The sequence below is a fragment of the Sinocyclocheilus anshuiensis genome, unplaced genomic scaffold, assembly GCF_001515605.1.
Source record: "Sinocyclocheilus anshuiensis isolate Anshui unplaced genomic scaffold, SAMN03320099.WGS_v1.1 scaffold1530, whole genome shotgun sequence".
In the NCBI taxonomy this organism is placed as follows: Eukaryota; Metazoa; Chordata; class Actinopteri; order Cypriniformes; family Cyprinidae; genus Sinocyclocheilus; species Sinocyclocheilus anshuiensis.
Genome location: NW_015542493.1, coordinates 293,759 through 305,994, shown reverse-complemented (window position 1 = coordinate 305,994; position 12,236 = coordinate 293,759). Strand labels below are relative to the sequence as shown.

Below are 12,236 nucleotides of genomic sequence, written 5' to 3'. Positions count from 1 at the left end.
GGCAGAATTATGAGAGAGCCCACTCCCTTGGTTGGAAAGCAACCCCACACATGGATGGTCTCAGGATGCTTCACTGTTGGCACAACACAGGACTCATGGTAGCGTTCACCTTTTCTTCTCCGAACAATCGATTTTCCAGATGTCCCAAACAGTCGGAAGGTAGCTTCATCAGAGATGAAGAACAGTCTTCTGCTGTCCAATCCTTGTACTTCCTGCAGAATTTCAGTCTGTCCTTGACGTTTTTCTTGGAGAGATGTGGCTTCTTTGCTGCTCTTCTTGACACCAGGCCGTTGTGTAAAAGTCCTGGCGCTTGCTGGACACTCTGGGACGTCCTGAAGACTTATTCACTGCAGTCGAACCTCTCTCCTTGAAGTTCTTGATGATCCGTAAATGGTTCTTTCAGGTGCAATATTCTTAATAGCAATTTCCTTGCACGTGAGGCCATTTTGATGCAAAGCGATGATGGCTGCACGTGTTTCTTTGGAGGTAAACATTGCTAACAAGAACACAATGATTGGAAGCGCTTCTTCCCTCCCGTTTATAGCAATCAGTCTGCTCTTACAATCTAATTAGTATGATAGTGATTTTACCTGACTCTAGTACTCATTCACACTTTCACATGTGCTGCTGATATGATTAGTCAATTAATGTTAGCTGGTCATTTTGTGTCAGGATCAAAAAACAGTGAAATGTTTTTTTTTGTGTGTGTGTGAAAAGTTAATTTTTTGGCCAATGAAGCTTTTAGCAATTATTTAAAATGCATCTGATTACTCTACACAATAATCTAGAAACTATGTGAATGAACACCACAACAGCTTAAGCAGAAAACTTTGCAAAACAAAATTTATGTCACTGCCAAAACCTTTGGCCACGACTGTATATATATATATATATATATACACACACACACACACATAGGGATATAATATATGTATATACATATATACACAGACATTTTTAATTATCCTAGTTGTTTTCATAGTATTCTCTCTTGACTTTGTAATGTAAACATAATAAACATTCAGGAAGCTATAGGTTTTATTAGGTTGTCTTCTCAAGAATAGTAAACCTCAGGAAAGAGCCTTAAGTTATAACTGTCAAATTAAGCTGTGTAATTTTACACGTGAAACCTTTGCAGGACTTGTCAAAACAGGTCAAAGCTTAATCCAATATTTCTCTCAAAACAGGTTTGCATAAGTGTAGGTGAAACTAGTTGACACTCTTTATTGAAACTGTGAGAAATTTTTCTGTTTGACTTCTGATCAACTGTTAGTGAGACTCATAAATCAGCAGTTATCTGTTTGACCTACATTATATACATGAGGAGCCTGTAAAGCAGCAGCACAGACAGAGACTGGTGAATTGACTCATGGATAGTCATTTTATAGCACATTGAGATTTCTGTAGTAGAAGAATCTGTTGTCAGATATGATAACAGCTTACTAATCATTTTACATCTTTGTTTTGGCTGAGCTATCTGCTCATAAAGCCTTCTGAGGAAAAATAAAGATAGGCCTACAGTATCATATTATTCTTTCACTTTCCAGGAATTCACGTCGAGGAATTCTTTTGAAATGTTTTGATTTTTTTCTCTCCAGTTTATTTCTGTATCATTTATTGCAGTTCTATATTGCTTGAGTTTAGCAAATGTCTATTTCTGTGCAACATTATAGATTTTCTCAGAAAATGGCACACGCAGGTGTGTTTATAAAGACACTGTATTTGCTAATTGCAATATGAGAAACTTTGGTAAACCAAAATAGTCAAAACTCTTTCAGAAATTCTACATAAAAGATGACAGATGTTTAATGAAAAGCATATATAGTCCATTGACATGGCTGAGTGATTCCATTCTTTGTGTTTTTGGTCTGTTGCAGACTCACTACAGTGAATATCACCATATGCCAACAGTATGGAATATACTTATGTATTTTGTATGTAATCAACCTGTTTATCTAGTTGAAGATGGAAGTTGTTTTATTTAAATCACTTACCCTATGATGTCAATCATCATCAAGTCACTGAATGCACAATAAATGGCCTTTAAAAATATTTTTAAAAACTGCTTTGTAAAATGAGCTCATCAGGTGAAATTAAGGGATTTTTATTTTGGCATAAATTTATATTGCAATAATTTTTAACATGTTTATTGAATTCAATTTCATATCATAATTTTTAATTTGCCTTTTCAAAGACTAGTAAAAGTCATGGTATTGCATTTATTTTATTCTTTCTTTTTTATTGTTATTTTTTGAAAACACCATTTATCTCACAAATGTGTCTTTATATTAAAAAACGAGACGGAGGTCCCTTAGAGGGGGAATGTCATTGGGGTCCTTGTTATTCAAAAGTGTGAAGCACCCTGCTCTAGATAGCCATGTAAAACAGGATGTCAACATGTGCTGTTTAAAAAGAAACCAACAACATTTAGCAATCAGAATGTTTAATTTACAATCATTTATAAATTGTATAAATAACAAAGCTTATAATAACTTAAAAGAGTCCATTTGAGACATGGGGGTGATGTTTCATGGGGAAGATGCCATCTGCTTAGAAAGTCTTGTATCGCATCTGGGACCCTCTCTCTCTCGGGACAGCTGAAACAAATCCGGCCTCAGCAGCTGGGACGGATTAAGGGTGGAATATCTAATGAGAAGTTACCCTCAGATGGAGGAGTGGGATTCAGACTTGTGGCTATTCAAATGGAAAATGCAGTCAAAGAAGCACATGGAGATTGGGGATTGGGTTTGTTTAAACAACCTTGTCCAGGACCGACTGTTGCTCCTGCTTTTTCAGTATGCCAGGCGTAATTAGTACATGGCATATACTTTTAATCACAGCAGCAAAACATACGGAAAGTCTATTGTTTCTATTGTTAATCCTTTGTTTATGGTGTCCGTTCCACTTTTCACAAAATCTCTTCCGATGAAAGCCTTCGCCATGACATCATTTGTCTGTGTCGAGAGACAAAGGTAAAAGTTAGTGAAACTGAAAAATGTTCAGTTGTTAAAATATTTGTGTACATGATAGTATTATGATCCCCGACTAATTCTTTTTACGTTATTAAAGTGATAGTTCACCCAAAAAATGAAATTTCAGCCATCATTTACTTACCTATATGTTGTTACATTTTGTTTCAGCTGAGCAACCTGAGGGTAAGTAAATGACAGAATTTCCATTTTGGGGGAACTATCTTTTTAATCTTTTAAACTGCATTTAAAATGCCATTTTGAACTGTTGTCGATCATTGCAGTAGGATGAAGACTCACACATTGCAGGTGGGAACAATCCTCTCTTCAGGGTGCCTGGAAAAACTCATTCTCTTAAGGAAAGTTGGGAGTCGGAATTTGGGTCTGTGGTGTTTTGGCACTTGACTAAAACCAGAGACAAGAGGAAGTTAGGTATGAATGGGAAAACAAATGCATTCATTCTTGTCCTCAGGACTTATTTTCTAGGTGCTTCTACAGACACTCTGAGGTTTCTCTTTAAGTATAAAATGTGATCAGGGATTCGAGACTGAATGCTCTACTAACAAAATCACACGTAACAACGGGTGTACATTTTCTGCTAGTATTCTGGCTACTTATAAACTGAATCAGGTGATACAGAGGTTGCTGATTTAAAAGGCTCACTTGACTCTGTATATTAATTTTAGCATCTGGCTGCATGTTACACATTGTCACCAGTCAATGAAGTACTCGGGTCAATGCAAAATAAGAATATGAGGAGAGGACAATGAAAAACATAAATCTAGTTTAAAACAGTTGTACCAAGTGTGCCATTTTCAACAGAAGTTTACATGTAGTGGTGTAACCAAGTTAAAAAGGAGGAATGTATTTTCCTTGAATAGATGTGTGTAACCATCTTATTATGAAAAAAAATATATATAACATTTTTCAAGGAACAAACATTTGTACAAATATCATTGCGTTTTTGGGCAGTCGCACCACATGACATTTTAGACCCTGAACTAACCTTGCCATGTCATAAAATGGTCAAATTATTATTATTTTTTCACAGTCATTAGGGTATGTAAAGGTCTTTTATTTTATAACATTATATTTATATTATTATTTATTACTTTTTTGAAAATTGTTTGCACCACATGACTTTAATTTGATGTACAAAAATGTTTTAAATAATAATATTTTAATAAAACTGCTTCACTGCTTTTTTTTCTATATGAATCATATACCAAACTACTTAATAATGTTTTCTTTTTGATTAGTTCATTCTTGTACTAAGACTTTTTCTTAATTATATCATCAGGACAGTTGCATCCACCTGACATTTTTTTTTTGCAGTTTTTCTGAATTGCTAAAACACAATTCTCGAAACCATCACTCATTTTCTCAAAACCTTAAACACAAATCCAAATACTCTCAAACTGAATTCACGAAACCTCTGACTCTTCCATCAAAATCAAACAATCACTGCAAAACCATTTCACTTGCACTCGAAATCAAACAGTGCTCTCATTAGACACGACAGAGAAAAATGAAGAACAGCATCCAGAACACTACAGAAAAAAGTATATTGTATCGAGTAAACAATTTTGTAATTCTGTAAAAAAAAAAAAATTCAGAAAAACTGTATTTGCAAGTAGTAAGGTGAATATATTGTATAGGCGTATAGGCCAACTGTATGTACTGCAAGAATAGTATTGTGCTGAATATTGAATAGTACTGAATGTTTGTATATATTCAACACTTGGTTACTGCAAAAATACTGCAGTCCAACTGCAAAGGCCAAAAAGGTCAAATACTGTAAAACTCTAAATGAATAGCATGTTACAGGACACTCAAATACTGTATGTTGTGCAATTGTAAAATCAGGGTCAATGAGAGATTCATTCTGTCTCAGCAGCATCATGTCTTTGTGCTTGAGTCCGGCCTCAGGACTTTGTCCACATCACAAGTAATGTTGTCTTTTTTGCTAGACAGAGAAAAAACCCTGTGGTCTGACAGATCCAGCCTTGATAACACTCTCTATACCTTACTCTTTCTCTCCTCATCCTCCACTTCTTACATGTACTCTTCCTCCTCTCCTTCTCAGATTGTTTCCATCTATTGTTTGTATAATCATTCAGTCACCTGTGCCACTTGTGCACTCTGAACTGACTCATATTTTGTACCGATGGTTTGATCACATCATTAGAAACAAGTGTGAACAATTTTGACAGTGTGATAAGTGTTTAAGTGAATGAGAATGTGTTTAGTTTTGCAAAAAGAGCACATGAGATTTGCAAATAGAGCCTAACTGCCTGAACGTGTTTAACGTTTAGCAGAAAGAGTGCTTTATTCGGCAAATTGGTTTAAGCTAGTGAGAATTTGGTTCAGAGATTGGGGTTTAGTGTTTTAGCAATTCAGAAAAACTGTAATTAAGTTCCCTCCAAAAGTAACAATTTAATTAATAAATTAAAACACTTGTCAAAGAAGAAGTACGTTTATTTTAAATGTATTTCTGAATAAAATTAAAGTGACCCACTCACCATTCAGCCTGTGATGAGGGCAGCGCCTGCATATTAGTGTTTTTCCCCTCTTTCTCCTTTTCCTGCTCTCTCTCGTCCTCTTCCTCCTCTTGCTCATCACAAATGTTGTCCCACAGTTGGCTATTGACAAAAAGAGCCTCCTGTAAGCTGAGCCCTCGGTCCACACAAGTCACCTGGCGACAGAGGGGACAGCGAATGGTGCGTAGGCCGCTGTAATGCAGCCCCATTGTCTCCAGACAGGGGGTGCAGAATGTGTGGTTGCAGTGGAGGGTTCTGGGAACACGGTCGATGCGGGAGTAATGCAGGTAACAGACCCCACATTCCTGATCCTCGAACAGAACCATGGCTGAAAACTGGAACCGATGTTTGATCTGATGTTGCTGTAGTTTTGTCTTCTGGAAATTGTTTAGCGTAATCTGCAAAAACAAGAAAAAATATGCAACTTTCAAACTTACTCCATTCATATTCCAATGTTGTTTGTTATTTTATTATGTTTTTTTATTAGAAAGCGGAATGGCATGATGACAGAACTTTCAGATTTGTGTGAACTAATCCCTTTAAGCACAGAAAAGCAAGTTAAAATCTTGAAGCAGATGGCAGATCGCCAGATCGACCCCCACCGACCATTCATCCTTATAGTATTCTACTCTAATGCTGCAGACCACCTGTTAGTCCAGAATACAATATTAATTTAGTTTGACCTCTGAGTGTTGACCTCTGACCCCTTTCTGAGTACTAATGCAGACAAAACAATACTGCAAAGAATGACAAGATCTCTGGTTTCTGCAACCATGAGAACATCTACTAATTCAATTCACCAATACAATATACAATATTCCAGAACAAAGCATACTTTTTCATAATGTTATATGTTTAGTTGGTTTTGTTGTTTTGTTAGTGATGGTCAGGTAAAAGATTATATGAGGACATCCTTAGTCAAACTGTAACTTGACTTGTGTCAAACCATTTGAACAGTGTGTTCTTTCTTTATCATATAAACAGCACACTGCAACTGCAATTCCCCAGTGAAAACATCTAAACACCATTAAACAAAATAAAAGCAACACTGCATAAAATATATGGTTTTTCAGGGAATACATCCTGAATTAAGCTCATTTTTAAGCTTAAAGCTCACTAAACTTTTGATAAGAAATAAACTCAAGGTTTATTAGAATAGTTTTCAGCATTGTTCAAATTATGTCAATATCTTATGCAGTGTTGTTTCTAAAGTGAATTTATTTGGTTTTAATTATGATTGTATACCTTACTGGACAGCGCCAAAGTACTTAAGAAATTAAAGGGATAGTTCACCCAAAAATGAAAATTCTGTCATTAATTACTCGCGCTCATGTTGTTCCAAACCTGCAAGACCTCCGTTCATCTTCGGAACACAAATTAAGATATTTTTGATGAAATCTAACAGCTTTCTGACCCTCCCAGAGACAGTAATATTACAGTTGAACCCCTGATGTCACATGGATTATTTTACCGATCTACTTGCTACAGTTTCTGGACGTTGATCGTGGTAGTAACATTACCCTTGCTGTCTCTGGGAGGGTCAGAGAGCTGTCAGAATGCATCAAAAATAACTTAATTTGTGTTCCGAAGTTTCAGATTTGTGTGAACTAATCCCTTTAAGCACAGAAAAGCAAGTTAAAATCTTGAAGCAGATGGCAGATCGCCAGATCGACCCCCACCGACCATTCATCCTTATAGTATTCTACTCTAATGCTGCAGACCACCTGTTAGTCCAGAATACAATATTAATTTAGTTTGACCTCTGAGTGTTGACCTCTGACCCCTTTCTGAGTACTAATGCAGACAAAACAATACTGCAAAGAATGACAAGATCTCTGGTTTCTGCAACCATGAGAACATCTACTAATTCAATTCACCAATACAATATACAATATTCCAGAACAAAGCATACTTTTTCATAATGTTATATGTTTAGTTGGTTTTGTTGTTTTGTTAGTGATGGTCAGGTAAAAGATTATATGAGGACATCCTTAGTCAAACTGTAACTTGACTTGTGTCAAACCATTTGAACAGTGTGTTCTTTCTTTATCATATAAACAGCACACTGCAACTGCAATTCCCCAGTGAAAACATCTAAACACCATTAAACAAAATAAAAGCAACACTGCATAAAATATATGGTTTTTCAGGGAATACATCCTGAATTAAGCTCATTTTTAAGCTTAAAGCTCACTAAACTTTTGATAAGAAATAAACTCAAGGTTTATTAGAATAGTTTTCAGCATTGTTCAAATTATGTCAATATCTTATGCAGTGTTGTTTCTAAAGTGAATTTATTTGGTTTTAATTATGATTGTATACCTTACTGGACAGCGCCAAAGTACTTAAGAAATTAAAGGGATAGTTCACCCAAAAATGAAAATTCTGTCATTAATTACTCGCGCTCATGTTGTTCCAAACCTGCAAGACCTCCGTTCATCTTCGGAACACAAATTAAGATATTTTTGATGAAATCTAACAGCTTTCTGACCCTCCCAGAGACAGTAATATTACAGTTGAACCCCTGATGTCACATGGATTATTTTACCGATCTACTTGCTACAGTTTCTGGACGTTGATCGTGGTAGTAACATTACCCTTGCTGTCTCTGGGAGGGTCAGAGAGCTGTCAGAATGCATCAAAAATAACTTAATTTGTGTTCCGAAGATGAACGGAGGTCTTACGGGTTTGGAACGACATGGGAGTAATTAATGACAGAACTTTCATTTTTGGGTGAACTAACCCTTTAAGATTGTTTGCTGTGTAACTGAATAAACAAAAACGAATGTAAATCAACCTCAGTTTTGAATGAAAGAAATCAAGAAATATACTTACAGAAGAATGACTCGTAATCCACTGCTACAGAGCTTTGTCAAGAGATGAACTCATCTGACTGAGCATTATGGGTATGTGAATGAGAGCAAACTGGCTCTGCTGCTGTCAGTGTGAATAACCGCCGCGAGTTTTAAAGTAGCTGTGGAGTTGTGGGGGAGGTGATACGTGTCTTTCTCCTCCCTCATTGCCACACAAAGCAAAGCTCACTAGTTATTCAGAAATCAGTGTACCTCATGTCATTGCTGAGAATCATTAAGATTTCCTGAGAGATCAGAAATGCCATGTTTAAAGGAAATGTCAAGGAAAAACTTGCTAAGACTGAAGGAAAAAACCCAGAGGGAGAAAGAACTGTCTTCTGTAGCACATAATGAAATGCAATCAATAAAATCAGATGATGTAATAATTATAACATCTGTAAACTGATCAAATGTGACCCTGGACCACAAAACCAGTCATAAGTAGCACAGGTAGGTATATTTGTAGCAATAGTCAACAATATGTATGGGTCAAAATGATCGATTTTTCTTTTATGCCAAAAATCATTAGGATATTAAGTAAAGATCATGTTCCATGAACATATTTTGTAAATTTCCTATACCGCAAATATATCAAAACTTAATTTTTGATTAGTAAAATGCATTGCTAAGAACTTCATATTGACAATATTTTGTCAAACAATATTTTGATTTTTTTGCACCCTCAGATTCCAGATTTTCAAATAGTTGTATCTCAGGCAAATATTGTCCTATACTAACAAACCATATATCAATGGAAAGCTTATTTATTCAGCAGACCCTTGTGACTGGTTTTGTGGTCCAGGGTCACATAACATGCTATGTTTAAATTTTGTGATACAATTACATTCAATATGAATCCACCAAATAGTCTTCTGGATTTTGCTAATATGCTAGTATATATATATACTTTCCAGTATAATAATCAAGAACTGTTAATATATTTTCTCACATAAACGACTAAATTGAAATTACTTGGGCTCGTCCGCGATTTGAACCCGTGACCTCTCGCACCCAAAGCGAGAATCATACCCCTAGACCAACGAGCCGCCTAAAACATCGTTAGTGTTCATGGTAACTAAAGTATTCTGAAATATTGTCAACGGCTTTTTCGCACGTATATGCGTATTTTAATTATAATTATGTGTCTAAGTTAGTCTTATTAACTAAATTATTCGTTGACATTAGACGCAAATATTGTTAGTACTCTGCATAGGAATCTACACGCAGTGTCAGTGGCGTTGTTACTACGTAAGTACATAACGTTACGTACCTTCTAATTTTCCTAAACACTCAGTCATTTTCACAGGAAACCCCGCTATGGTATATATGCTATTTGATTACTCTAAGTAAACAGACCATAAAAAAAAGTACAAAGAAAACAATGGGCTCGTCCGGGATTTGAACCCGGGACCTCTCGCACCCGAAGCGAGAATCATACCCCTAGACCAACGAGCCGCGTGCAATATAAAGTATGACCTGAGACTATACAAACCTAAATAGTCACCATCGCTTACTGTTTTACCGTGAATTTTATTGCTATGTTACTTACCCTAACTTATATCTATGCGTATGAAATTTACTCTACTGAGCCACAACAAATCAACAATTAACGCCTCTTATGAGCCTTATTCAATACTGCAAGACTGCATTGCAATTGTTGCGCATTCTCCACACTGAATTCAGTTCAGAATGTAAGTTACACGACAAACTTAAAAATACCTTTTTTAATTAGTTACATAATGGCAATTGCCTACATATGTAAATTACAGTAAAATCCGCATACGTTGTATCCATAACTACTTAGCTAACTACTTAACGTAACCAAAAACACGTGTATTTGTAAACACTCTTGTATTATTAAAGCTGACGTGTATTATCTTTTTGCTGTAACCTAATCACCTTGGTATCCGTATGCAATATTCACTGGTTTGTGAACTAATATTTTGAAGCTCTGGCATTCGCTACTAAAGCTGACTCTGTTGATCCATCATAAAATGTCAACACCTCATGGTCAAATAAATTACCCACAGTCCTTCGCGGACTGCTGTTCCTGTGCACGTCAGGCCATCACTGTAAGCAGAAAGATCAGTTATGTTATGTACACCTTTGTGTAAAATAATCTTTAAAACCAAATGTATAAATACCACATACGTCCGTGCTTTAATCTGTTCAGTAAATCGTGTTCGTTGTAAGCAAATGGCTCATGAAAGTGCGTAAAAACACATACAACTAATAAAAATATTTATTGCTTTTGTGACAACTAAATACTGTCTGTTATATTCAATACGTTTTAAATTAATAGAGCATTTAAATGCACCACACTATCCCAAATTATAAGCAAACTAATCCGGGTATGTTGAATACTGTCAAAGACTACGGGATATTGAAGACTACAGAAAAGGGACTTTGATACTGTACAAACATGTCCAATGAGAAGCCGTATTGTGAACCACGTGACACTGCGGAAGCGCAGGCAGAGTGGCTGTTCTGTTCTCTTGTGTTGTGATGTTCTTGGTTGTTGTGCGCGTTCAACTGTTGCGTTTCTGTCACCCCTACAACCCCAGCTGACAAACACGATGTCAAGTGTCCCAGAAATTGTAAGTGAGATTTGTATTTTCAGAAAATAAACTTTAACACAAGATCTATCTAGAGTTGAAAGGTCGTAGAGTACGTCCACTTTCTTTGGAATCACGGTAAAGTAAATGCGCGTAAGTTACTATTTCTCCACGCTAACAGGCTAATGTTAGCCAAGTAGTGATTTATTAGTAATAAGACCGGGTGTGTAAAAATACCAAAAAGTCACTTATCAACGTAATTATATAACATATTCAGTTTCTAATAATAGCTCAGCACGTAATACCTCGTTATTATTGGAACACCACCGGTTAATTATATTTCTGTGTTAACATATTTTACCAATGAAATACTGGTATACCAGATTCTCGAAAGCCTGAAGTCTCAGTATGTCAGAGATCAACTTGATATATCAACTCAATTCTATCAGAGCAAGCCAATGGTATTTGTAGCAATTGTAGTTGTAGTTGCCCTTGGAAACTAACCCCTATGCAGACACAACGCTAGATCAGAATGCATACACCCATCATCTCTGCTCATGAATTCTTATTTTTTCTCAGGCATGCCGTCCAGATCTTTTGTAATAAGGATGCACAAGGAAGATCACTGAGAAATAATGGAGGAATTTCTGAGCACGCTCCGTGATCATGATGTCAGGTACATGGTAGAATTCAAATTCTGAGCAATCCACATATTAAAAAAGTGACTTGTGTTATACATTTGTAGTATGCATACAGCATCCACTATTTGCAGTTCTTGGGTTACACTTTCCCTCCTGTTCATCTCCTCAGCTCTGTCCTGTCATCCTGCGAGCCAGAATTACAGGAGCTGATGCGGCAGATTGACATCATGGTGGGGCACAAGCGGCGTGAATGGGAGGCTGAGGTTCGAGCCATGGAGCTGCGTCTGCAGAATACGCAGGAGGAACTCCAGTCAGCCAGAACTCTGCTCGACAAGAGGAGCTCAGAGGTATTGTATTGTCTCTTTTTCACCTTCACATGTTCACACTTTTGTTTGGTGTGTGAAACTGCTGTAAGAAGCAAATTTGTTACATTGAAAGAATAGTCTTAAAGTTATGAGGCAACTGACCGTTGGCTGATTCATGATTAATACTGTAGTGAGATATGAGACAAAGCATGTTCCAGACTGCATTCTTGAGAACACGTTCATTACAATTAACTGTAATATGAGGCCCAGGATCTTCTTAAAGAGGTCATATGATATTGCTAAAAAGAACATTATTTGGTGTATTTGGTGTAATGAAATGTGTTTATGCGGTTTAAGGTTAAAAAAACACATTA

The 12,236-nt window shown here is 36.3% G+C and overlaps 2 protein-coding genes and 2 non-coding genes across 6 annotated transcripts in view; 1 reads left to right on the top strand and 3 right to left on the bottom strand.

The window, feature by feature from the left end:
- Positions 1–2,268: 2,268 nt before the first annotated feature.
- LOC107694124 (E3 ubiquitin-protein ligase KEG-like) lies at positions 2,269–8,476 on the bottom strand. 2 transcript variants are annotated; one of them, XM_016493735.1, is made up of 4 exons: positions 8,345–8,476; positions 5,492–5,907; positions 3,270–3,374; positions 2,269–2,954 (listed from the first exon to the last, which is right to left on the bottom strand). In XM_016493735.1, exons 2-4 carry the CDS (start codon positions 5,833–5,835, stop codon positions 2,909–2,911), a joined length of 495 nt encoding a protein of 164 aa, XP_016349221.1. In that variant the 5' UTR covers positions 5,836–5,907; positions 8,345–8,476; the 3' UTR covers positions 2,269–2,908. The 2 variants fall into 2 exon arrangements, with proteins under 2 accessions (XP_016349221.1, XP_016349222.1); XM_016493736.1 differs by having other exon boundaries at positions 5,492–5,886.
- An 859-nt stretch (positions 8,477–9,335) lies between these two features.
- trnap-ugg (transfer RNA proline (anticodon UGG)) lies at positions 9,336–9,407 on the bottom strand. Its single transcript has one exon. It is a non-coding gene; the product is annotated as a tRNA-Pro (tRNA).
- Positions 9,408–9,744: 337 nt separating this feature from the next.
- On the bottom strand, positions 9,745–9,816 carry trnap-cgg (transfer RNA proline (anticodon CGG)). The gene has a single exon. It is a non-coding gene; the product is annotated as a tRNA-Pro (tRNA).
- Positions 9,817–10,820: 1,004 nt separating this feature from the next.
- The window catches only part of LOC107694114 (centrosomal protein of 63 kDa), a 15,614-nt gene continuing 14,198 nt past the window's right edge, over positions 10,821–12,236 (top strand). For both annotated transcript variants that reach the window (XM_016493714.1, XM_016493713.1), the window contains exons 1-3: positions 10,821–10,958; positions 11,496–11,592; positions 11,727–11,904. In XM_016493714.1, coding sequence (XP_016349200.1) covers positions 11,552–11,592; positions 11,727–11,904 — 219 coding nt within the window. In that variant the 5' untranslated portion in view covers positions 10,821–10,958; positions 11,496–11,551. The remainder of the gene's footprint in view (positions 10,959–11,495; positions 11,593–11,726; positions 11,905–12,236) is intronic.